At 43.9% G+C, this 27,251-nt stretch overlaps 2 protein-coding genes across 8 annotated transcripts in view; one reads left to right on the forward strand and one right to left on the reverse strand.

Moving 5' to 3' along the window:
* Nucleotides 1-1,471: 1,471 nt before the first annotated feature.
* gabra5 (gamma-aminobutyric acid type A receptor subunit alpha5) lies at nt 1,472-27,140 on the reverse strand. 5 transcript variants are annotated; one of them, XM_047336913.1, is made up of 11 exons: nt 26,927-27,140; nt 26,656-26,783; nt 25,397-25,481; nt 25,027-25,151; nt 22,582-22,649; nt 22,175-22,395; nt 18,559-18,641; nt 9,171-9,314; nt 6,819-6,971; nt 6,294-6,505; nt 1,472-4,375 (listed from the first exon to the last, which is right to left on the reverse strand). In XM_047336913.1, the coding sequence occupies exons 3-11, from the start codon at nt 25,477-25,479 to the stop codon at nt 4,085-4,087; spliced, it is 1,380 nt and encodes a 459-aa protein (XP_047192869.1). In that variant the 5' UTR covers nt 25,480-25,481; nt 26,656-26,783; nt 26,927-27,140; the 3' UTR covers nt 1,472-4,084. The 5 variants fall into 5 exon arrangements, with proteins under 5 accessions (XP_047192869.1, XP_047192871.1, XP_047192870.1 ...); XM_047336915.1 differs by lacking the exons at nt 26,656-26,783; nt 26,927-27,140 and adding an exon at nt 26,529-26,635; XM_047336914.1 differs by lacking the exons at nt 26,656-26,783; nt 26,927-27,140 and adding an exon at nt 26,372-26,470.
* gabrb3 (gamma-aminobutyric acid type A receptor subunit beta3) overlaps nt 7,582-27,251 on the forward strand; it is a 43,871-nt gene continuing 24,201 nt past the window's right edge. Inside the window, exon 1 of one of the 3 annotated variants that reach the window (XM_035648094.2) lies at nt 7,582-8,068. In XM_035648094.2, the coding sequence (XP_035503987.2) occupies nt 7,974-8,068 (95 nt within the window). In that variant the 5' untranslated portion in view covers nt 7,582-7,973. Of the gene's footprint in view, nt 8,069-13,635; nt 13,828-27,251 lie in introns of those variants that run through there. The other 2 variants (XM_035648097.2, XM_035648095.2) reach the window with 2 other exon arrangements.

A 27,251-nucleotide genomic window follows, 5' to 3' on the forward strand; every position in this document is an offset into this window, starting at 1 on the left:
AAACTTTATACTTCGAAACCTCAGAATGGCAAACAAGGTCACCTAAGGTTTCCTTTTCTTTCATTTATCTCTCTTCAATTCCCAAAGTATTCTTTTCGATATTTTATAGACTTTCTTTTCAAATGGCTCAATGAGGTGTGTGTGTGTGTGTGTGTGTGTGTGTGTGTGTGTGTGTGTGTGTGTGTGTGTGTGTGTGTGTGTGTGTGTGTGTGTGTGTGTGTGTGTGTGTGTGTGTGTGTGTGTGTGTGTGTGTGTGTGTGTTTGTGTGTGTGTGTGTGTGTGTGTGTGTGTGTGCTCCCCCAAGAGGGCTTCTTCATGAAATCAATACGCAATCAACAAAAGAGTTTGGACCTTTGAAGCAGTGGAGTGTCAGAGGCTCGACATTGTATGTGGGGCTACTGAAAAGATAAGGTCAGTTTAATAAGAAGACATGATACCAATGTACTTGTGTTAATAATAATAATAATGCATATATCATTGATTATGATAACTGATATGTAGGCCTGTCACAATAACTACTTTCTGTCGCACGGTATGATGTCCCAGAAATGTTTGCGATAAACAATATTGTCGTCATTTTAAGACCATTTTCTGATACTGAATCATGTGAGCTTGCAGTATATTGGTCCTACACGATTTGTGTTGCTGCTGAGGAAAATGTCATCCAAAGTTTAGACTTTTGGTCAGACGAAAGAAGACATAAAAATATTAAGAAATCCATATTTTCTGACATTTTATAGAATAAACCAGTATTTGATTAATCATGCGACGAGAACAGATCAGAGGGCTGAAGCAGCGAGACCTGCTGGACTGTTTTTTTAACATTCATTCTCACGTCAACAAACACATGTACACACAATGGCTGTTATTGAGGTCAATAAAAATGATCGAGGTCATATTCATGTAGCGTACGATAAGTTGCTAACGTAATGATCGTGACAGGCCTACTGATATTGCCTCCTTTTTCCTGGCCGGATGAGTACGTCATGTGTCGAATGTGTGTATAAAGGTCAGCAAACAGGAGGACAGCGTGGAGTACGGTATGTCTCGATGGTGCAGGATGAGAGGGGAACGCTCCTCTCCACCCAGCATGTACTGTAGCCCGTCTCCGCGTTTCAAGCCATATACCACGACTGATGTCATTCGGTGCCATCAGTGACGGCTTAATTTGGTGTGGAGTATGGACGTGCTGAATGGAGAAAGCAACTTAAATGGGGCTAAATCCTTGACAAACAGATGTGAGCCAGATGTTGCCACCACAGAGACCCCAAGATGGATTTAACAGTCCGCCGCGTGTGCGGAGGCTGCCTGATCTGGATGTGCATGTGTGTAATCAAAGGAGGACACGGCACACGCCGACCGTTGTTCCCTCAAGCGAGATTAAGCCCGCGTTTTATCACGTTGACCGCATTAAAAGTATCCCGAGCATGAACTGCGCCCTCGACAACCGACACGATCGACAGGCGACAGGTTGAGTCATCGAAGCTTTATTTGGAATCAGGTATGCATAACAAGAAAGAAAGAAAGAAACTGGAGTTAAGGTTTCAATAGTGGCCCAGACCCTTACAGCGGTCAGTTGCACAGGGCTTTTACATAAAAAAGGGGCGAAATTTAAAGAACACGAACACACATAGATAAATAAATAAATAAGAGTGGTCAGAGAGAAATGTGCTCCCAAAGAGCGAAGGGCTAAAATGAATCAGAGTGTATATATATATAGAAAAAGACTTGCCAAAAGGAATTGAATCTGGACAGAAAGACATCAACGAAATAGAAGGGTCAAAACATTGCACATCACCGTAAAAAGAAAACATTAGTCACATGAGCATTACTTATTGCCTCGGATATTTGCATTTAAAGAACAGCCTGCACCTAGAGTTCACTTAAATGTAATAATAACAATAGCACAATACAATTGGTGTGCTCCGTAAATGTATTAAATAGTGTCAGGCCGCACAGAAGGCATAAAGTCACGTGAGTAGACCATGCTCGCATTTCAACTGTCCATCGAGCCACAAGAGACAAGAGGCTTAGAAAACCTAAATGTGGGAGGAGAACCGTGAAGACTGCGAAGCGAACTCTGCCCAGCGGGGCGTTGTGCATGCAGCCTTCACAGTGAGGATCATGCAAAAAAAACAGCTTGACCTTGTGTGGTCTGATGGTGACCTTGAAGGTGTTTGAATTTGGGGTTCGTACAGTAAAGGGACACGAAACCACTCACGTCGGTGCAATAAATATCAAGCTACAGTCTGACAGCAGTTATCTCACCTCAGCATAAAGACGGTAAAAACTGGAACAAACGGCTGCTCCGACTCTGTTCAAAGGTAAAAATCCAACTTAGTAAAACTCAATAATCACACATACTCACTCTCACCTAAATCCATACAAAAACTGAAGTCCTGGTTATGACCTGCTGCCTTTTCTCAGTTAAATCCAAGTTCAAAAACTCGAGCCTAACTCCTCTACAATTATTCAAGATAATGCTGCGTTAGAATGAAATGTTGAACACCGGCGCAGCAGCCTTGTTGTCATCAAAAGTCGCTGTATTTATCATAAAAAAACGAGATACAACGTGTCAAAACAGTGAGTTTTATTGGAGCTCTTTTCTCCAATTTCGGACAATATCATTTCTTTATGATAAGATAACTGCTATAAATAAGCATATTTTCCCCAAAAGTCTCTTTCAATGGATTAACCTGTTTCCAGTCTTTATACTGAGCTAAGCTGAACCGGCTTCTGGCCGCGGCTTCAGATTTACTGTACTACACAGACACGTGAGTGGTATCAATGTTTTCCTCTCAACTCCCAGCAAGAAAGCAAATAAGCACATTCAGACTTTCTTTGACATAGCACTCAACGATTTATGGACAAATTCATATCAATTCGGGATCTCGCACGATCGCTTGAGAACAGCGACCGCTGCGTGATTTGAAATCATAATGGTCTCAATTCCACACCCCTGTGACTTTTTGTCTCTTGATTGGCCCGATAACCCGACGAGCTCAGGTCCATTTTTCTTAAACACATAAGTTAATTATGACAAAAGGTAGGACCGCTCGAGGCGTCCGAATATGTATCAAGAATATTCGCAAGTTATCATCAAAGCTCATAGAAACGACGAACTCATCAAAAAAGAAAACATTTTTTAAAAAGCATCATAGTTTGTCAAAATTGCTAAAGCTTAAGCAGTTTTGCTCTTCTTTTTTTTTAAAAATCTTTTTCATTATCCAGTCAATGAAGCACTAGACTAGAGTAACACTGTGTTGCTGCGTATGCATAACATAGAAGCGAACCATACTGGCTTAGTGGTGCTTTTTCTAGAAGCAGGGCGTATATACAGGTTAATGTTTCTTCAACTACGACCGTACGTACACACACACACACACACACACAGGATATTCCTCCCACGTGGAAACAGAAGCTGCCACTGTCACTTTAGCTGGAAATCTGTCCCTGTTTTAATCTCTACATGAGCAGGAAAAAACAATGTTAATGGAAAAGTGGCCACTCTAAATCCAGAAAAGTAGCAAAAAGGTGAGCAGGGGAAAAATAGCGTCGACTGTATGGTGGACATTTTCAAACTGGAGGAGATTTCAGTGCATTCATAAGGAGCCGTCACACTCTGAAGGCAACACATTTAGCATGGCTATTCGTCTGCTTTTAACAAGGAAGCAAAGTTCCATGTGCCTGGGCCCCGGCCTTTGCATACCTGGACGTCCAGCCCATTTGTACAAAGGAAGAGTCACATAGATAAAAAGCCGTTTTGTTTTTTTCGAGTAATAACAGTAAAAATGTTGTTTTTTGCATAGCATTTGGCCTTGTTTTACCATCATCTACTGTAGACTCGAGGAGAAAATATGAATGCCAAATGCTAAAGTAAAAAAAACAAAACGAGACTTTGGCAGACACTAATCGGAGACTGGGTTCTAAAATGAGATGGACTAAACTTTTTAAAGGACATTTTGTTAATCCTACATGTACAAACTCAAGGCAAACATGGCGACGTTTTCCTTAAGCAACGGACATGCAATGTAACCCAACGACCTGCTATGACACAAGGACTAGGTGCTTGGCGCTGCTGAGCTCACACAGCTCCCTTGATCACCGGTTCCCTATTGAGATACGTGGCCCAGTACACCAGGTTGAAGGTCCCGAACAGGACCGGGAACACTATCCTGGACATCTTGTCAATCTTGCTCACACTGTTGTAAGTCTTTTTGGGGTCGGGGGCCTTGGTTTCGCAGGGCTTAAGCTGCACAGCCGTGCTATTTGAAATGGTGGAGATGGACGTGTCCTTTGTGAGGTTGGCGGTGTAATTCACGCCGGCCGAGCAAGTGTTGTTTGGCTTTTTAGACAGAGCCAGGGGGTCTTTTTTCTGCGGAGAGGAAACAAATGCATCGATTTAGCTTATGCACACACACACACTCACACACACAACTCTGGCCCCAAAACAGTGCTGCACACATTGAACGTGTAATTGATAACACAGGACACTAAGATAGGAATGAGAAATGGCCAATGAAGGTTGAGAGCGGGGATCAATGTGCTTGGGCAATAATTCCCACACCACCACTTTTCTACAATGAGGAAGTAACACAGAGGAGAGACGGTTACAGGAGGTAAATTGTGGTCTGCTATTAACAGAGCCTGCTGCTGGTAATGTAACAACAATGGCATGTTGAAATGAAATAGAAAATGTTGGTTTTCTGGATCGCAGACAATCAGCAGTGATTCAGGTAGGTGCTGAGGGAGCTGCAGCACCCCCTAGTGACGATGGGGCGGAACACACGTTCATTTTTCATCACGTCGTCGGGCTAAAATAGAAAACGTTAAACTGAGTAACAGTCTATAGTGCGATAGAGCGATATCTAGTGTCGCAAGACAATAGATGACATTGCGGCCAATTCACCTAGTGATCCTGGTTCCGTCAGCCTTGATCAATGCTCGGCTTTTCAAGAAAGTCTCCATCAAGCACAAACATTTGGAAGGGGATTTGATTCTTGCATGTTTTGTTCTGTTGTGCACGGCATGTGTAACGCTCGCGGTGCGGTGAGGTGTGTACCGCTCACTTGCCAAATACCCACTTTGAGTGCCAGTGCGATCCTGAGTCATCCTATTGAATCATCCTTGCGTTTTTTCACAAATCGCACCGTGCACGTGCACATACACCCTGCGCACTTTTATATCGTGCAGCAACCCTCAGCGAAAATATGTTCCCGCCCGCCTGGTTATGCAAGTTCAGAAAGCGTTTTTATTATGTGTGCATGTGCACATGGCTGCTCGTGTCTGACTAAGGACTAAAAGTGTGCGTTCTGAACGCGTGACTTTGTGTCTGTCTGTCTGACTGATGGTGATTCCGCCGCTGGGTGAATCACTAACAATGATGTTTCGTGCCTGTGGATGAACATGCAGGCCTCTCTGTCTCAGGTACCGATCCTCCGCTCTCCATGATGGTTCCCCCTTTTTCTGCAGTTTTTCCCCAAATGAAAGCTGCACAGATCAATCTTGTCACGTTGTGCTCATAATGGCAAACCCACACAGGGTTATCACCAATCTCTACTGTTCCACTCAGCATTAGGGAGCAGTTAAGCCTGTTTTAGCTCATTGTTTGGTAGTTGTACACCCTGCAACTTTAACGTTGTGGTTCTGTCCCTCCACTCTCATCAAGCTGGAGTAACTCCACACAGCAAGGCCCTGGCAGCAGTTATGACAAGCACTGCTGCTATATGAAAATTATTTAAAATCCCTCTCGCCCCACGTGGGCAGTCTTGTGTTTCCTCCTTCAACCTCAGGTCCTCTGTCAGAGTCCTGGGACCCTGAGGGGTCCTGCGCAGTATCTTGGCTGTTCCTACGCATGCGCTCTTCTGGACAGAGCCGCTCTCCCAGTTTGGGGGGGTTACAGCCCCGAGTGCTCGGATCACAACTGGCACCACTGTTGCTTTCACGTTGTTCCTTTGTGCGAGTGCTGCGAAAACCCTTACGCCGACCTATGTATGGACATAACTTTGACCAACCCCAGTCTGTAATTATCACCTGGGAGACGGACAGCATGAGCTACAGGCTAATCATTTTTGTTATTCATATCTGCAAACTGTGAAAAATACCACATACACCATCACTGTAGTGAAACCAAGCATTTTGTCTCAATATACTACTGTTAAATATGTGGAGACCAGCTTTTTGGGGCCCATTTCAGAGTTGCTTCCCCCCAACATGAGCCAGTGGCCTGGGTCCACACACACACACACACACACACACACACACACACATGCACGCACGCACACAGTAAATACCTTGGGTTGTTGGGCCTCCATCGCTTTCTTCCCGTCCCAGGCCCAGCTCCTCTTGGTGAAATAGTTGACCGTGGCAAATTCAATGAGGGCAGAGAAGACAAAGGCATAGCACACTGCGATGAACCAGTCCATGGCGGTGGCGTACGCCACTTTGGGCAGCGAGTTCCGGGCACTGATGCTGAGAGTCGTCATGGTGAGCACGGTGGTCACGCCTGTCGGTGTAGAAAAAACCGGGTCAGTTTTGCTCTGCGCGTGTTCAAGTGGCTTCTTCCGATTCCATCGTTTCTTTCCGTTTGGACTTTTAGAAGTATTCATGTGTCATGCATAAAAGTAACGGGAACACGTAGGGAGGTGGGAGGTGTGGCTGGTGGAGCATCGGTATTTTTCTGACGTTCTCACGTGATAACTACAGACAGTGAATATTGTGTATATCACATTTAACTAATTGTATGCGAGTCCAAAAATCCCGGGGCCTTTTCAAAGCGACTTTACTGGTCAACGGGTGTCTGTGGTGTCCAAACTCACCAAAGACGGTCCGTGCCGGCACAGACTCCCGGTTGAGCCAGAAGGAAACCTGCGACAAGATGACGGTCATGAAGCAGGGCATGTAGGTCTGGATGACGAAGTAGCCGATCTTCCTCTTCAGGTAGAAGTGAGCCATCATGACGGTGTATTGACCTGCAGAAAACAGCAGGACAGAGGAGGGGGAGGCCCATCTCAGGTTGTGTGCATTCTAGTTTTCATTTGGAGACAATTCTCTCATGGTCATTACGATGACATATCATCTTCACGCTGCTGCGACGACATGCTTCCACTTCCACTTGGCCACCATGCGTCTCCCCCTGTACACAGTACTGACATATGATCTTAAAGTCAGACACAGAGTCAGAACTCTTCCTTTTAGTTCGCCGGCTGTACCGGAGTCCTCTCAGGCGATTGAGGGCTCTGCAAATAAACTCTACTCGGCAAGTGTGAGCCGAATTATTGAAACAGGTCGGAAGGAGGAATCACCATATCCCGTTAACCGACTGAAGATTGCATTTGAAGCGTTTTTATTTTTTCCCCTCTCAAAAATCCCATCGAGCCATTGAGTCTGATAAACTATAGAAAATCCACAGATGACTGCTGCTTTCTCCTGGCAAAATCGGATTTTTCTGTCTCACTAATCCCTTGTCACAATCTGCATCCTGTATATCTCTCTCTCGCTCTCTCTCTCTCTCTCTCGTCCTCCCTCTGTCTCTGCCTCTCTCTCTCTTTCTATGCATGTGAGTGTGAGTGTGTGTGTGTGTGTGTGTGTGTCTCTGAGTGTGCGTGTGCGCGCAGCAGACAGTCCATCCCATTCTGTCAGGCCAGGCCATACTTGATTGAGGACATACATCCTTGCCTCGCCCCGAGCCGGAGCACCAAAACAGACCTGGATGAGAGGTGATTACAAGCAGATGCACAGATGAGCGACGCGGAGGGGGGTTGAGAGGGACCGGCGGAAAAGTTTGGATGGTCTGTGCGATGCGGCGGCAAGCACCATGTCCCGAATGAAAAGGACACCTGCGTTGCCTTGGCTCCGAGGACTACTATCCAGCAGCCCTGCTCTGTGGTGGCACGGCTGGACGAACCCCGCACTCATCTGACCGACCTGCCGGGCTTCAGAGTGGATGGAAATCTCCGAGGCGGCGTGAAAAAATGCGGCTGTGGATGATTGTGCTGCTTGGTTTTTGGAGCGCCGGCGGGGAACTGCCGTTCATAGCGGAGAACAACGCGGCTATGTTGGTCAACTGGTGAGTACCGAGCGCAACCATCTGTTGATCTCGGCCGCTTTCCAATCTTTTTGATCTGACAAAAGCGCTGATGTGTGTGTAATGTAATGAAGTTACAAGGTTTCGCCTGTCATCGCTTTCGATCGCCGCGTCTGTGTTTTCATCCCCCTCGGCTTAACCTGCGAGGTCAAAGGTTCACCTCCGCCCAGTGTGGGTACTTTGCTGGGCTATTCTCGTCCCGTTAAAGAGGGTTTGTACCTCAGATTAGCAGTGCTAATTAAGGCCATGCCGGCATGCCGTGTGTCTTCTTTTCTCTAACCGGTCTGAACTCCGCGGGGCGGGGGAGAGCGTCGGCCACCTGTGTGCTAATCTGAAGTTGTCAGGCGCTCCGAGTCGGGGCGCCCCCCCCCCCGGCATACGCTCGCTTTTCTCCTGCTTGCGTAAAAAAAAAAAAGCCATTGGGGCGAACAGTACTTAATGCTTAACGTTACATTCTCCAGAGTCAACACCATCTTTCTCTGGCAGGATAAAGCGACTGTCACTCTGTGTAGAATGCGGCTATATGAACGCCTCTCATGTGCTAGAGTCAATCCCAGCAAGCAGCAGAAATGTATTATCATACTTCTTTACATAACAGAATTAAGCAGATGCCGAACCCCCCCCCCCCCCCCCCCGCAACCCCACCCTCCTCTGCCCGTGTCTCCGCCGGAGCAGCCACTCCCCAAAGCTGTGACGTCACTCGGTAAAAGCACAACTGATGGGCCTGCGTACGGATTAACCCTACAGACCCACTGGCTCAGACCATGGATAAGTGATTTTTTTTTTTTTGCCCACCGCCCCCCCTGCCACCACCAACTATCTCTAACTCTCTTGGCAGCCCCAGAGACAGCTGGCCATGTGTGGGAGGCGTTCTTTCTCAAATCCTTGCGATTCATTCATTGTCTCCATCCTGCTTGATTTGAAAAACGTTTTCTTCTCACTGCATCTTTTGGACGCTGGCCCGAAAAAGCTACTGCATGTGACTGGTGGTGTGGAGGAGTGCACAAATCTTGTAAAATGTCGTCTGTAATCCGAGGCCTGGTCTTCCGGAGTCGGGTGACAGTTTACTCTCGCTTCACCGTACCTCGGCTGGTGTAGATGACCTCCGTCCCTGCGGTCTGGTCGATCAGATGATACTGATTGAGCCGAGAGCCCTCCTCCGCCACCACCACCGATTTGGCTGCTCCCTGGGTCCACGTGTAGACCACCTCCGAGACTGGATAGGCATCTGGCGAAACAAGACAGAGAGATGCTCAAACTGGATTCCTGGAATAAAACATTATATATATATATATATATATATATATATATATATATATCCAAAAACACGCCGTTAGAAAATGTGTTTCAATTTGAATTTGAGCCCCTCTTAATTGAGCTCGTGATATCTGGGCGTGAGTCACAGCAGTGCAGATCGATACGTCTTCATTAAATACCCATGGAAACAACTGATTTATGGCCAGACAGTAGTTTTGGCGGGGAGGGTGTAGAAATAGAATCAGACGAGAAGAGAAAACATAGCAAGCATGTCATACTTTTTTCCCCTCATAATACTGATTCGGAGCTTAATTGATTGATTAATCAAGAAAATATTCTTCAGATTGATCAACAATAAAATAGAAGCACTAATTAGACATTAAATCATGTTTGAAAACGTGGAGATATGTCATTGTGTGGAACTAAACAGCGGATGCTTCTTAATTTTTGAAGGTAACATGAGGCTGTGCAGTAACTTCACATTTCAAATGACCTATGAGATGTCCATGCATCAATCTTCCAAAGTCCTTGTACTTAGTTATTTGGCAGGATTCAGACGGAAGAAGCTCTGGGGGGCAGTTAGGTACAGTAAGTGGGCCTCGCATTTAGAATTGTTGCGTGTACGGTAACAGTCCTATCAGAGACGGTTCATAAAATCACGTAGCTTGTCTCGCTGATGGGCCCAGTGTGTATAAGACCAGCAAGTGTATCGCCCACTGAAATATGGACCGTTAATAATGGCAATTGAAATCAATGTTCCACATGCGTGTGTGGCAGTAGCTGCAGCAGGTTGACCATTGATTGTAAGGTTGGGGGTTCAGTTCCTGGATTGAACATCGACATGTTCAATTTATACTTTACATCTATATACAGTATAAAGTGTTGTCCACTGACAGTCTCCACACCATTTACTTAAGTGCTCTTGAGCAACACTCTGAACCCGACATTGATCCCGATTTGTAAATGGACTGCATTAAGTCTCATCGACCACTCAAAGCTCTTTGCAGTACAGATGACATTCACCTGTTCACACTCACGTTCACGCGGCGCTTCTATATCGGGCACTTTGTCAGGAAGTCATGCATCTCATTCACACACCGACAACACGGCAGTCGGGGGGAAAAAATGTCTGACAAAATGAAAGTAATGTCATTGTCAAAACAAAAAAATAGACACTAAGCATTTGCATACACACAGGACAGGTTTAGAGAGCAGTGGCTCAAAGGGAGAAAACAGTGAATGCCCTCCAGCCTCGGTGCATGTTCAGTATATTATTTTCATGTTCACTGTGAGCTTTTGTTGTTGCTCCCGCTCAAGGAAAAGATGAGTTTGACAAATGACATGTTATGTGACTGAAATGATGTAAGAGCTGCGTTTTTAGTCGTGTCAGTTTGTCTGAACCTTGTTCGGCTGCAAGCCTGCAACGAACGCTTATCTTCATCATCGATGAATCTGTCCATTTATTTTTTCTGGATTAATCGATCGGTTTGTTCGGTTCATAAAATGGTGACAAATGACGATCGTGTTTCCCCAAAAACCCCAAGATGATGTTTTGTTTGTGTCCACACACCAAAGATATTCCAGTTTACTGTCACAGAGGAGCAAAGAAACCAGAAAATATTTGCATTTAAGAAGCGGAAATCAGAGAATTTTGACATTTTTTTCATAAAAACTGTGATTAATCGATTATCAAAATAGTTGGCGATTCATTTAGAAGTCGATTACCAGTCGATTAACTGTTGCAGCTCTAGAACCTTGATAGAAAAAACAAAGCTTACTTAACTCTTCTTCTTAGCTCAAACAACTAGAAAAGTATAAACAAGAAAACTGCACAGCCGAGCAGCTCAGTGACCACGCAGGGCTGACGCAGAGATCAATCTGCAGTCCCGGAGTTGTCTCCAAATAAACTACTCTTGATCATATGGATCATGATGGAGTAATGTGTCATTCTGTGCAGCTGTATAGGGCTTGTGTCACAGAGACATGAGCTGTATCAGACGTTGGCTACTTATGTTTAGTTGATTTTGGTCTCTTCAGGGCTTGTCAAAAACCAAAAGATATATTAGTGATGCACGATATCGGATTTTTTGCCGATGTTTTACAACTCGTTTGGCCGATAACCGATATCGATACCGATATACAGTATATATTAATATATACTCTTTTTCCCCCACACATAATTGCAGGGATCAATCAAGTCTCTTCTGTTGTGGAATTAACATATTATTATGCATGCTCTTATTGTGTTGGCCCAACCGCAAATGCAGGCATTAAATACAAAGCTTAAAAATATAGAAATATGAATTCCTTGTGCAAAATAAGAAAAAGTCCTTAAATATACGTTAAGTAAAACATGCCATATTTATTTATGACAATTGCTTTTGAACAAGAACTCAAAACAGGCTCGGATGATGCTCTCCCTGGGTTAACATAACTTCTGTTCACAGGGAACATTGGAAAAGTGCATTGTACAGAGCGTACTACACACTCCAGCAATTAAACCCAACTAAATAACAGTGTACTTCCACAGTAAATATGCTTAACTTAGTAAACTACACATGCTTATCAGACTTTAGCTTACACTCAAAATTCAAGTCAACGTCGTCCGTTGAGGATTTGGGCCAATAATATCGTGCATCCCTAAGATGAATGAATCTTAGTAGATTTCTTTTTTCATATTCTGTACAGACACACATTATACATTAAGGTGTTTAAGAACCCTGGAATACTTTCTGAAATGTTCCAGTAATGGCAGGATTGGCCTGTGGACCTTTTCTTTTACACTGTACCCCACAAACACTGTGAACTGTTTCCATGTTGGTGCTACTGTACTAAAGTCCTCATCCCCTCAGATGTTGCCAACTAAGAGATGTGGCGTGGCAGTGATACAACACTTGACCTCTCACCTACTTTGCTTCATTACACAGAGATTAACTTGGTGTCACTGTTAAGAGCTCGTGTTTGGATCTGATGTAATCAGTTTGAGTGTATCACAATTCACAGATGTTACTAATGGTGGGATATTCTACGTGAAGGGGTTGGCACAGTTTGTCTTGAATGATATCGTGTACCATCACGTGGTCACGGTGACAATTTGGCTTTGCATGGAGAATGTTGGTGTTTTGATGTTTTAGCCGCTGGTTTACTGTCTGTATAAAGCACAGCTCATCATACAGTATGCCTTAGATTCATATGCAGATTTGTATCAGATACACTCTGAATAAACAATTTCACATTTCATTTATTCTAGTTCATTCTGAAAACCAGTAAGCCCTGCAAAATGCAAAACCCGTCTCACGAGCTCACACTGTAGTACAAACTGCACACATACCATACTGTAGATGCACTAAATCTTTGTGTGTGTGTGTGTGTGTGTGTGTGTGTGTGTGTATGTGTGTGTCTCCCTCTTAGTTGCACTGCAGTGCAGTGTCCAATCTAACAGCATTGCATTAATCCAGCAACTGTGGTGTTAGAAGACGTCACAGCAATTTAGATTGACCCCAGCCAACCAGGCGGTGGATTATCGCCTCGGAGACCCTCCACATTGTCTCAAACACGCCTTTGTGCAAAACATGTTACAACGAGGAGCCGCACGTTTCTTTTTTTTCTTATTGGAAGGCGCACATCACTTGCAGGTTGTGTGAGGAAATTCAGTCAAAGATGAAATATATATCACAAACGTCTTATCACAATAAAAATCCCCGGTGATTTTGTGTACACATGAACACTTCAGCGTCTAAACATTGTAGATAGGAGCATTATGTAATGACCTATTTATTTCTTTACGAGTAAAATATATAGAAAAATAACTTGGTTATGTACAGTATGTTGCTACTGCATACTGGACAAGCTGCAGTTTTTAGAATTATCAAAAGAAAAATTATTAAAACCTATGTCAGGTAGGCTCACTGAAATCAATATCTTTTTTTGCAAGATAGACTTGAGTAAAGAAATCAATGTAATAAATTCCCCTAATACTGAATGAAAGACAGTGAATAACCTAGTTTCAAAGAGTTCAGAATACCCGGCATCATTACTGTATGCACCAGTGTGGGGGTGGGCCCAAATCAAATTCTGCTTAGGGCCCCATATACACTAGGGCCGGTTCTGGTCAGAAGAATAGATGAATCACTTTAGAGATCGAACGTCGTTGTATCGAATGAATTTTTAGAATTTACAACAAACTACAGCTACTGTAACTTTTTGAAGTTTGTGGCGACCAGCCCCTTTCGAGGACACGCCCCCTCGTGACGCCGAGCCTCCGAGCCCGGCGGCTGGCTGCTTTCAAAAAAGAAAGATGGCGCGAACCTCGCGGCGACTAGCACTCGGAGGAATACAATCGGCCCAGTCAGGTTCCCTCGGTGTCACCGCCGCTCAATATTCCGGATACTAAACCACATCGCCCTCCACCTGTCCCGTCGGCCACGGCCCGGACTACTCATCCGCCGGAAGGGGGTCTGCTCGTTGTCTTCCGGGAACTGGAGGTAACACCGGCTCACACAGATGCTCCTGGGAACAGGAGGTATCACTCGAGCGGACTTCTAGGCGACCAAACAAACCGACAGCATACAACGCCGTTTTCTATATGTAGACTTGTACATAGGGACTGAGCAAGACACTCCAGGGTGTTGGGGAACGTTTTGGCTTAAACTAAGGATTATTTTCATAACCGATTAATCTGTCAATTATTTAATCGATTAATCGATTACTTGTTCGGCCCATAAATGTCATCAAATGGTGAAAAATGTTGATCGTGTTTCCCAAAAAAAACCCAAGACGATATTTTGTTCTGTCCACCACACAACAAAGATATTAGATGGAGAAAGCGGTTGATAATGGATGGGCGGACCAAAGATATTACAGTTAACTGTCACAGAGGAGCAAATGAACCAGAAAATATTCACATTGAAGAAGCTGAAATCAGAGAATTTTGCCTTTTTCCCCATAAAAAACAGTTAATCGATCATCAAAATAGTTGGCGATTCATTTAGTAGTCGATTGCTGATGGATTAACTGTTGCAGCTCTAGCTTTGTGTGTGTTTTCTTTCTGTTCACGTGTTCTCACTGGCTGTATACTGCTCTGTGGATGGATAGGCTCATAGTGACGGGAGAGAGAGATGAATCACTCTCCCTTGTATCTGCAGTGCCTTGAACTCCCAGTAACACAAATAATATAGAAGTAGTAGTAGTAATATACTAGTATATATATCTATATACATCTTGAGATCAATTTTTACAGTTTACACTATCAATCGTATCAAAGGTAACTTTTTCTTTTTTAACCACTTCTGTCTAATCCACTCCTCTACTGTCTATCAGTTTGATCATAATTCATCAAAAAGTCATTCTTTCCTGAAACATAGCTACAGTCATGGTTTATATCTCAGACCTCACATGCGGCTCCTTCAACTTTGCAAGCAGTAGCATGTGTTGGTTGGCCTGCTGACACCTCCAGCGTTAGGGAACTAAATGAAACTGTTGGTTAAAATAATGACATCGTGGCTACAGAAGCTCAGGAAGACTTTTCATAACTCCACACGTTGTTCCAATTACACACTCCAATTATGACGCTAAGGGACAGTCCCCCATTAAAAAAATGCCTTGTGGTTTAATACTATAATTCTGATACAAAGTCTAATATCAGACATGACCTTAAGTTGACAGACATGTCAACAAGATTGAAGACATGGAGGTGCATAGTTAGTATATTCATTGTTCTAAGTCATCCTGAGGAGACATTGAAGGTAAATGTAACTACGACAATGAGGGGGTCATTACTTATATTAAATATCATAGCAGTAATATTCATACCTACAGTAAACAGTAGGTATGACGTTTGATTCAAATGTCACAATGTCTGATCCTTGTACATATTACCTGAGTGATATTATCAATATATTTATGAATTTGTAGACACACAGGGCTTTTACCAGGTGGGTAATACGATATGAAACAAATACAACAAATGCAATAACAGCACAAAAAAATAACAATATGCTAGAACTGGCCCTCTGTACAGCTGATTTGAATCTTTGTTTTTTATTTGATGAGATGGATGATGAAAGGGAAAACAAAAATCAGGAATGAATATATGTAACAGTAAACCGCATGAGTTCTGTATCTAATGCACAGAACAAACCACATGCAATATTTACTGTTATCATATGAATTAATACTTTAATAAAAATGGGAATTATTTGTGATTCTTATGAAATATTATGTATCTATTAGTCCAGTAAGTGTTACAAAACAACTTAAGTTAAAGAAGGGAGCATCCATCTCTTTCTTGTTTTAATGTACGCTGCTGCTGCTAAAAATATTCTGTTGCCATTTTCCCAGTATTGCCAGAGACTTTAAAGAAATATATATATATATATATATATGATATATTCTCATTCTTGTCTAGTGTTAGATGAAAAGATTAAAATACTGTCAGTGCCCTGACACAGTTTTTTTTTTTTTACTTCCACCGAGGAGTTTACGTGATTAGTTTGGTTTGTGTGTTTGTGTGTTACAAGGATTACTCCAAAAGTTCTGGACAGATTTGCATGAACTTATTTTTTTTTTATCAAAGATTCATCACGGACATGGTGGACAGGCGGAGGATTGGTCAGGAGGTCACTGCGCTCTCTGAGTGCTCTGGTTTTTTTCTTGGGTGTAGTTTTTCGGTGCATAGATGTCAAGCGCGTGGTCCTGCGTCTTGACTGAATCATCTGATGTGTGTTCTGAAAAGTGAAACTATCGAAATCTGGTTGAATCTGTTGTTAAGTCTATGATCTCCCAGGTTTATTCCAATCAGCTAAGCCTCAGACCGTTACTTAGACCCAGCTATGTGGCTGGCTTGACACAAACATTCAATAGCAGCAACAACAATTTTTCACGTAATGTGTTTATATCATTTCAAACACCTTATATCCATTATTATTTCCCATTGAATTGCACCAAAGGTACAATTATGTTCTGCTACAGGCCGTTTTCCAACTAAAGTGAAATGATCCCGAAGCAAGAAAATGAGACTGAGAGTGGAGTTCAGTCCATGAGAGGTGATTAACACGACGGCAAAGGGCCACTGCAGCTCTGAAAGCCTGGAGCTCGCGGGAGAGTGCTGTCCATCAGGTCAAAGGATTAGCTAGGGTTAATGGAGTCGGAGAAAACAGGATACACTGCACCGCTGCAACTTTTCCGGCTTATAACCTTGCATACGATGTATGTTCGCTGTCACATTATGGTTTCAGAAGTTGTTGTCTGGTCAAGGAAGTACTTCCTATTTCTCACTCGGCAGCCCCCATTGTAAATTGAGAGAACTTATATCCACGTTCACAACGTATAAGTACTTTTTATGGTTTCTTCAGTACAGTATATTTTATGGCCATTTACCTTTATTTATGAACGTGTTTATAAAAAGATTACCCAACCGGTCTGAAGTTTTAGAACACGCTTGTTTTTTTTTTCTTCCATTTGTAGTAGAAAATGCAGCAATTCAAGTCCAGTGAATAACCTTAATTGGTACAAAGGTCAGCAGTAAAGGAAAAGCTGGGGGTCACCAAAAACTTAAAAATCATGGAAATTTCATGAAAACTTTTTTTCAGGGATTAAGAGACCGGTTGACTCTCTGATCTGTCCTGCAGCGACATACGTACATGAAGGCAGCGCTTGAGCAAACTATCACTTTGCTACACCATCTGATTAGGACAATACTGTACTGTACTGTATATTATCATCAGAATGATGAGGAATAGGCGACCAACAGAGAAAGACATACTGGTCAGAGGTTCGTCTCACAACATTAGAAGAAAAGGGCCAGACAGAGGCTTCACATGATGGAAGAGCAGACTACAAGTGCAACACATTTGGGAGGAACGTTTCCATAATTACCTATTTCGCAAAATGAAAAAAAAAATGGTACTGTTCATACATGTATAGTTATGTCCTTTGATTTGTTTGGCTTTGTGAATAGCAGTAGCCATCAAAGGGTAGCAATTTTGAATTTTGATTTAATAATTGAACCCAATTCCCCAACAGCCATGGAAAGAAAATTTGAAATCCATTTCTATCTATGGTATCTCATGATTTATTTGCCAAGTCTCTTTTCACTGCATTTAATGCATTTTGCAATTATCAACAAACTAACCATTCCAACTCGCCAACTGTATTTCTTTTTTTTACAATTTCTTTGGTATTTTTTGGCATTCAACCTTTTTCATCAATTGAAAATGTGCAGAGAAATGGATCGAAATGCATGTTTTCTTTCCTCGCTTATGACTTGAGTGTGTGAAATTATTGTGAGTTGTTGCATACAACTGGATGAATAAAGTTACTGAATTCAAGAATCTCAGCCAGCTGTCATCTCAGTCGCAGAATCTGTACAGTAGCAGGTAAAGTCTTCTGTATTTTAAACTTGGTCAAACGGGGTTTTGACTCTCTGGGTTTCTTCGTGGAGGAGAAAATTACTCGGTGTCACTACAACGTAGTCGCGATTAGTTGCCCTGATTAACCCGAGGTGACCAAAGTGGGCGTGGGAATGGCTCAATGGCATGACGCGGGCCGGTGGCGGGGCGTTGCGGCGCGCTGCCAGCCTCTGAGCTCAGAGGGGCCCGGGCTGACCCGCCACGCGTCAGCGGCAGGGAAGACCTCAAATGCCAATCTTGAGCTTACAGGAGCTCTTCGGATATTTTTGGGTGTGTGAGGCAACCTCCCTAGCTCAGAGGGGCTGGGCACAGGCCACGGGAGGGGTTGAGCCGTGCACGTGCGAGGTGTCCGATTGGATTTTTAAATCTCATCACGGCGACGTGCGGGCGTGAGCGTCCTTAGCTGCTTCCCCTGCGTGTTTCACATACTACCCGTTAACTGTGGAAGTGAGGCAGTGACGGATGCAGCAGAGCCAGCCTGACATTGTGATTAATGGTTTAATCAGGAGCAGTGTGTCAGTGTCTATGCGGGTATCTCCTGCACCGCCGCAACAATGGCTCTGCACCCGAGGGACTCGGGCTGTCAGACACACCCAGGTACATACTGTACGTCCCCGTGACCCCGGCGCGGACGAAGACACTGCAGCCGACGCCCTGTCCAACCTACAGACGATGTTCTTGGAATTAAGGTTCATGTGTCGCTGGTGTCCAGGTTGCAGTTGTGAAACATTTACACCGTAACTTTTCTTGCATGGTTTACAGTCATTACACGTCGCGTGCTTGTGCTCAGAGACGCGGTTTACTCACAGCTTCCGAATTTAAGGGGACAAGCATGGGCGTCCATGGGGAAGTCCTCCAGCTGCATGGGGCACTCTGCTGATATAGTCAGTCTGAAAGAAGAAGTCATGCAGAAAATAAAGTCACTGTGTGATCATCATCATCATCATCATCATTGTCATGATCGTCCTCCCAAACGTTTTCCCAAATCATCTTCGCCCTTTATTATACATCATTTGTTTTCATTTAGGGTCTGAAAGATTAAGTTTACAGCGATAAAAAGCATAGTTTGTCTTCATTATTGTGTCTCCGATGTCTTTCCCAGCACAGAGCAATGAGCCACTGATCCGCCAGAGGGAGCCATAATCATACCTATTTGGAAAAATATGAGGCAATTTCAAAAAAGTAGGCTTGAGAATTATTTGAAAAAATATTGAGCATCGTTTCATAGCGTACCACACCGCCTGTGTTATTGAAATAAATGCTTTGTTGGAAAGAAATGGGCCCATGAAGTAGGTCTATGTGGTCTGTGTCGATGCTGCCCGTCCACACAGGCTGTGAACCAGCAGCCTTATCAAATGCTGCCCTCTGCTGGCAGCTTTCATAATAGTCAGGGCTGCTGTCATCACCATACACATTCACACAAATACCTACGCCACAGGACAAAATAGGTATTTGACAAATAAAAGTCATTGAAATATCAAATTCAAGCTCAAGTTCAAAACCAAAGAACTTCCTGTGGGGACCAAAAGACACAACATAGATACAGATTGAATTTTTTTTGGGGGGGGAAACCCTAATGAAATCTAAAATCAGAGCTGGAAATAATTAATGTTTTGATGTGTTTTCATGATCAATTAACCTTCTGATTGTGTTCCCAATTAATAGTTTGGTTTACAAGATGTCCCCCCAAAACATCCTAATCGTAATGTCTCGGTGACGTCTTCAAGTGTCTTGATTTGTTCAACAAATACAATTCTCTCATTTGAGAGGTTGGCATCAGAGAATACTTGACATTGTTTTGTTATATCTGCTTGAAAAATGACTAGAGTGGTTAATCGATTATCAAATCAGTTATTTTTCTGCCGATCTAAACTAATAGTTTCCGCTTTATCCAGCATGATTATGTTTGACTGGAAAATTAAGCCCAAAATATATTCATGGTTGGTTTTTAACATTTTACTGATTGTAAACGTAATTTATTCAATACGATTCAATATAGACCTGGGAGAAGCTTATAAATGACACCAGTGTGGAATTAGGTAAGCCCCTCACTACTGTGTATATAGTAACTGAAACAGCTTTACATCGATTAGCTATGGCTGTCTACTACCTAGATATTAATGCATAAATAATAGATAATAATTCAAATGAAATTAATGTTATTATTATAAAATACAACTATAATAAAGCACCACCTTTGTTGGAGCCATTCTGAATAATGTATACTTTTTTATTTTATTATGCTGCTTATAATGCTTCTGTCTTATTGAACTTTTAATATATATATTTAAAATGTACAACAGCACACTAACCTTGATACGTCAACGGTGAAAATGAGAATAGAAATACTGATGAGTTTGGGCTTGAATGTGTTTCATTAGACACACTGTTATACTGTTGAATATACAAAAACTGTCTAATCGACAAACGTTTGTCTGTCACATATCGCCCCCTAGTGGAATGTTATGCAAACACAACAGGGAAACAAATCATATATTGTGTATTGCAAATAAATTGTCCATCTGACCGTCATCTCGATTCCTGATTGAAGAACATATTCTGTGTCTCCATTAGACGGCATTAATTATTGATTAATCGATCCACTGTAGCTGAGAGTCTTCAGGCTTGGAATTATTGGTTCAAACTGTCATGATTCTGCCCCATGAACTCTTTTGATACCCGGGGAACTCTTAAAATGACTTTTGTTTTTCCCTGTGAACATTATCATTTATTATCAGTATGCTTTGATTCACATATTCCTCGTGTCCCTGGTTTGGTTAAATTACTTTTGCTATCCATCGTTGTTTTAGTCTGAGTTCTGTATTTCCTGTTTTATTGTGGAGTAACTTTCCTTGTTGTTAACTGTTTTAGTTAAGTTGCCTTTCTTATCCGCTTGTGTTTTATCTTGAATTTGTTATTTTTTTTGCGTCCCACCGTGCCAAAACAAGCAATCTGCACGTGGCACCTCTGACTGTGGGGAATTACAAGGGGCTACTTTCTGTAATTTGTACTGTAATAGTTTCTTCTGATGGCAATGGTTGTCAGTGGTTACGGTTGTCTAAAATTGGGCGTTCATCAGAGATGCATTACTGATAGAAAAAGTGTGTTATTGTCAAAGTGCAGCGCTGCCAGACGCCGCGCAGGTCGTCCAGGTTAGTCTAGTTTCGCAGAGCTCTGACATTTTCCCGAGCATGAGTAATGTCCTCCATCGGGCAACGCTGAATGGCTAAAACTAGTCACATATATCGGGTACCGACTCTGTAATAAATCATAATGACCAATAAGGACAATGCAGACACACAGATGAATAACTCGGGGGGAAAAAAAGGGAGAAATTGTTGCCATCCACGTTGTCTCACACGGCTATCATTTGTTTTGGATGAATAGGAAATGATTGTGATCTATTGTGTGATACTATAGGAGTCTGAGCTCTACAGTGAGTCATACAGCGCTTTGATCAAAACTCTGCCTTTCCTCGGAGAGATGTTTCCATGGCACGCTGGCTCGGGGAGCTGCACCCTGGTCGTCCTGCGAGCAGCCAGTGCAGTAGAGTAATGCATGCATAAAATGTTTCTCTAATAACCTCGTTCCCAGAACACAAACGCATTAACGGGGGGGGGGGGGGGGCATCGCGAAGCCATTTCTAATGGCCGGCGAGTGTTTGCAGATGTACTGCAGATTTGTAGCAATCTCAAAGTCGGAGGATCAATAGTCCTTTTTCATTCGCAGCCATGTCCATTTCCTCCAACTTCCTTTGTTAATATTTGATTTTGGGCCGGATTTATTGGACCTGAAAAGATGATGACACAGCACTGGGCTGGAAGCGGATGCAAATGAGACGATCCCAATCGCGGATATGAGATCGCTTTCCACAGAGTGGACGGTAGTTATTGCTCTCCTTTAGCATCCATAAACCACAGTAAACACTAATGAGTGGACGACTACGCTCTGACCGGACACAATCCATTACTTTTCATCTCTCGAGTGAGAGGGGCTGCCAAATGGGAAATGGGGACTGTGAGAAGGAAAGGGCGGAATAGGTCAAGCAGGTTTTTACTGTCAAAGTTAAGGTTTGGGTGACGCTGGTGGTCACCTGGTACACGTTGGAGGATCACACTGTGTCAGGCTCAGAGCAAACGTTCCCATTTCCTCTGACCAACAAGCAAACACGATGACTCATCAATGCGCCCCTGAGACATGTAGTATATGAGTTTGTGGGCTGTATTAGTGCACCAGGGTTCTTAAAAACCCCATTGTTATCGAAGCCTTACAGGCGGGCGGAGGTTTTTAGTCATCTCTCTAGCTCTAAGTGGATTACACAACGTTTTCTAAATAGCACTGGTCGGGTCTCATGACTCAGTAAGTCTGACCGGAGGAGAAGCGTTTATCCCGCTGTGCAGGATCCGAGGCGAACCCACTGTACCTCATGGTGTAGAGGAGGGTCCCATCGTCTTTGAGCCGCAGCAGTTTGTTGGGCGTCGTCATGTTGTGGGCGATGGACTTCTTCCCGTTGAGGAAGAAGGTGTCGGGGGTCCAGATGTTGCTGGCCAGCAGATTGTTCAGGGGAAGCATCTCCATCGGGCCCTTGAAGCACAGTCTCTCGTCTTTCCAACTTTGGCGGAAAAACACGTCGATGGTGTATTCCTGCGCAGGACGACAACACAGTCAGCACAACGCGTATTAACTCTTCAGTGTCATAGATATATATATATATATATATATATATATATATATATATATATATATATATATATATATATATATATATATATATTTCTTTCAGGTGCAACAGAATATGTAAATCCATTTTAAAAATAGGAAAGTTCTCACCATTTCCGTGTCGGACACTGGACCAAAACTTGTGACGAAGATGTTGGTTTTGATCTCCGTCACCTTTTCTGTAAAAAAAAAAGAAAAGAAGAAATAGTGAGTGAGCCTTTACAGTAGCTTATTTTAAATGTTGGTTGGTGCAACGCTTCCTGTGACATTTCACAAAATGACAACAGGTACAATAAACCGAATGTCCCGTTCTGCTGAACTTTAGCTGGAGCTTTAAAATTCCCATCCCAAGAAAATATCCAACTCCGAGTTGTTCGACGAAAGACTGGTGATGGCGTTTCATTCGGAATCCTTTAAGAGCACTGGTCTAGTTCACACGTGTCATGATTCTGCCCCTAAGTGACTCTTGGTTTGGATTCTATCTGTTATTATTTCCTGTTCTACTTTGAAATGACTCACCTTGTGTGTCTCTTGGCTGCTTCACTCCCTTTCACTGTACAGCATAGTCGTGTGTGTGTGTGTGTGTGTGTGTGTGTGTGTGTGTGTGTGTGTGTGTGTGTGTGTGTGTGTGTGTGTGTGTGTGTGTGTGTGTGTGTGTGTGTGTGTGTGTGTGTGTGTGTGTGTGTGTGTGTGTGTGTGTGTGTGTGTGTGTGTGTGTGTGTGTGTGTGTGTGTTTCGTCGTGCTGCTCCTCCTTTTCCTCAGACTTTCCTTGTGTGGGTTTCTTTTCTTTCTTTCTTTTTTCGCTCCCTCGTGTTACTCATTGTCTTTTTGGATTCACTGTTTGCATCCGCCTGCCTGTTTGCCAACTGGCGCCTCTGTAAGTCTGTTGGTTTCACGATAGATTAGCGTTGTTCCACCTAACGTACCTGCCCGCATGTGTTCTCTGTTGGGTCCTAAAATCCTATACCGTAACAGGCTCCAGCGCAACATCGTGTCAGTTGACAGATTGATCGTTTAAACCATGAAAGCATCCATATTGAAAACAGTGTGACCCGGATTTAGATACTTGACTGTTGATTAAAAAATATTCAGCAAACACAGCAGGTTTTGCACCGTGTTGCCACTGACGCTGTACCTCCCCAGTGCACACGGATGATGAGGAGTCATTCACCTCTCCAATTTCTGTGCTGAAGACATATTATACAGAGGTGAATAAGGTAAACTTATCAAAAACACAATTGCACTGAATGTGGATATAGATTATTTCACTCTGTCAATCCAGATTAATTTCCATCCATATTCAGCAGAAATGTAACGTGGTCGATTCAGTTTATTCAATATACTATTTAACGCACAACATTTGAACATTAAATAATAACTGTTCCGTATACACTTTCTGATATTTACAGATATAATGGAATTTAATCAAATATTTTGTTCCCCTTAAGTTTCATAACATTTAAGGGAAGCAAAAATGGGAATTAGCATCCTATCCACTCAGATTGTACTGAGACTAATGATGGTTGCTTCGATTACAGATACAATACAGATATGATTTCTCTCTCTAATCTGATTCACAAACAGTCCACTTTACACAGTGTGCTTATCATACAGGATTCATCCTTTCACAGACACCAATTCTGCTCCAGCAGCTACAGAAACTTTCCTTTGACTGAGGTCAAATTTCACAATTCAAACTTCTGCATAATCTCATTAAACCCCCTGTCCTTTGTAGAATTAGAAAACCAAGTCGCACTTTGGTGACTCCTAGTGGTAATACATAAGAGACACTGAAGAATTCCTCACATGAAACTATAAGGGAGGTCTGCCTGAGCTGATCCTCTTGAACTTAAGCAGTTGTTGAGTATTGTTTATTAATGCTCAAGATCACATAATAGGGGACCTATGACAACCTAATTTAAAGATTGCGCATAAGGAACGGACATGGGGTTTGTGATGCATTATCGTTTCGTAGCGTTGGTCTGTCAGAATATGTTATATGAAACTGAACTACTAAAATGGCAGAGCTGTAAAAATCTTCTCCGATCAGAATGGGTGCGTTTCAGATTCTCTTGCCTGACGAGAACTCCCCAGCCCTCGGCTTCGCCGGCCTGTGTCTGCAGAGGAACAACGGAGCCGCTGTTTACTGAACGCAGTAATGGCTTTCTCAAGGTCACACCTACTGTATGTGCTCCAGTGTGTCTCCACGTAGTGCCATCAAATCATACTTAGAGGACGACTGCGACGCCGAACGTTTGTCGAAGTCTCGATGAACAGATGGCAGATGTTGCGGTGCAGAGCGTTGTTCTCCGTGTGCACTGAGAGAGAGAGGCTGTAATGTTTCCCACGCACACAGACCGCGACACAGGCGCCGAACAACACGACTCGCTCACGTCAGCGTCAGAGATTTCTGTATTAGTTGCGTATTAGCAAAAATAGGAATACGCAAGACACTGTCATGATGGCATATTCAGTTCTCAGCCACGGCATTTGTGCGACTGCATTAATTACCTCAGCGACTGAGGTGTTCGATGTTTCTAATAATCCTACTGTACCTCCCAGTCCAGGGCGGAGTCTGTTGTCATAGCCGTCCAGCAGTCCGTCCAGGATGCGGGTGAAGATGGTAATGTTGTCGTTAAGCTCTGCCTCCTTTGGAGTTCCGGTCACATCCTGGGAGAGGCTGGGACACAAGATGCAGGTTTCAAAGGATCACTTTGGAGATGAGAATTAGAAAACAGAACACCCTCAAAATGAGAGACAACCTACTGTAATGTAACCTCCGATCGCCTGACTTACTTTGACACAGAAGAACTCATTTGAAACCTGCTATCCTTCAAACAGGATACAGGAGCAACTTCACATTTCCTGAGAGGGGAATTATTCAAAGTGTGCCCCGGTGATGATGTGCTGGAGTCAGTTCCTCACCTCAGACGGCAGGTGATGCTCACAAGCAGGACACAGGCCCACAGACTTCTCATTGCAAAGCTGTGGCACATCCCATCGCCCATTCCTGAAAAACATGACATGCTCACTCTCAGAACCACATTAACTTATAGGCATGAGCATCGGCAACGGTTTACATCTGAAAAATGAAGGCATTTTTACGGAGTGTAACTATTTAAAAACTATTTTGTTCACCCTCCCTTGCAAGATAAATAATAAATATCACATAACACATGCTGTATTTTTAATTGTAACAATGCACAGTATTGTGGTCCAATGCAATCAGCCGCTATTACAAGGATTAATGGGCAAGTTGAAAATACTGTGCATACATATAGTAGTGTTCACTCAACCTGAATCAGGTTTTTTAATTACTAAATAAAAAAATAAAGTCACAAATGCAGCAGTGTGTCCATGCACCCAAAGGGGCACTTCCCATTTCCAGTCGCAGTAACATCTGTCCAAATCGGATCATGCAAAGTGCCAAGTTCCCTTTTGTTGGATCAGACTTGCAAAAACACTGTGTCCTTTCTTCCTGTGCTGGACCCCCTCCCAGCCCACGAGCCCCCTCCCCCCCCCCTCTTTCATTCTCACTGATCCAGCTCTCTATAACTTGATCACTTCAGACGTGGCACATGCAGGCCGCTGTGTTGTCCAGTCAAACATCGCAAAAACGCGTGGAAAATACCTCCACCTGTGCAGCACACACGCACACACACACACACACACACACACGCGCGCGCGTCTATGATCTGCACCCCGTCCGAGATTCCTCACGCGCGCAGCACAGCTGTAATCCCGCAGTCCCGCGCCGCAGCAGGACTCCTCGCATATATACAGTAAAAAAAAAAAAAAAAAAATATATATATATATATATGGAAAAAAAAAAATCCCCTCGGTGTCGCTTGTACGCGCCCTGCACCGCGTCCCCTTCCCCTTCTTCCGCGACTCACTAACCCCGCAGGATGCCCTCCCCTCGGCGGGATGACAAGTGTGGATGCCTGCGCTCCGCCGGCTCTCATCCCCGGCGGCCGCGCGTCTCCAGCTCTCCTCCACCGGCGGCAGCGCGCAGCAGCAGCAGCAGCAGCAGCAGCAGCAGACCTCGGGTACCTACACGACACTACTGTAGCCGGTTCTCCCCCGGTGCCCCCGCGTCCCACTACGCCTCCCACCGCACTGTGCACCGGCCCGCGTCGACGCGCTGCCGCACAGCCGCCGGAGCCGCAGTTGCCAAATCTTACCGCGCCACGCGATGCGCAGTCAAACTTCTCCCGGCTCCGCAGATATCTCACACGCAGATCGCGCCGTGCACTGTACCGGGCATCAATTGCGAAGAACGTCACGTCCACCCGCACACAGTGACTGCATACTGGGAAGAGAGGATGAAATGGGAAGGGGGGGGGGGGGGGGGGGGGGAAGAGAAGATGTGGGACTTATTTATTTCGTCCCAGAGCGATTTGAAAGGTTGGCTGCGAAAATAGCCGAGGCTGCCCGACACTTGTGCTGACTGACCATCCTCTCCTTCGATCTCCGAGGAGCCGCAAGCAAAACACAGCAGGCGTTGCAAAAATAGGAACTAATCAAAAAAACGACCGAAAAAACATCAACATCCGACACCGTATCCAAGGGCAACGCCGGTGTGAATTAATAAGACGGAGCATGCGGCCGCGAATGGCCACAGAGAGCCAGGAGGACGTATGGTCAGAGAGCGGAGGAGAGATGCTGTGGAGAGATGGCGAGACAGAGGCAGGGAGAGAGGGAGGGGGGGGGGGGGGGGAGGGAGGGAGAGAGAGAGAGAGAGAATAAAAGGAGTGTCGGTTGTAACAATGACAACCAT

This window comes from Scophthalmus maximus, chromosome 13 (genome assembly GCF_022379125.1).
Source record: "Scophthalmus maximus strain ysfricsl-2021 chromosome 13, ASM2237912v1, whole genome shotgun sequence".
NCBI lineage: Eukaryota > Metazoa > Chordata > Actinopteri > Pleuronectiformes > Scophthalmidae > Scophthalmus > Scophthalmus maximus.

Bases quoted from the DNA above. Each gene is read 5' to 3' on its own strand.
- gabra5 (XM_047336913.1), bottom strand. From the start codon at position 25,479: ATGGGCGATGGGATGTGCCACAGCTTTGCAATGAGAAGTCTGTGGGCC. The intron at 25,152-25,396 runs GTGAGGAACTGA...CTTGTGTCCCAG, and splicing joins AGCATCACCTGCCGTCTGAG to CCTCTCCCAGGATGTGACCG. The intron at 9,315-18,558 runs GTGAGTAAACCG...TTGTTTCGCCAG, and splicing joins TCCCCTTAAATTCGGAAGCT to ATGCCTATCCAGTCTCGGAG.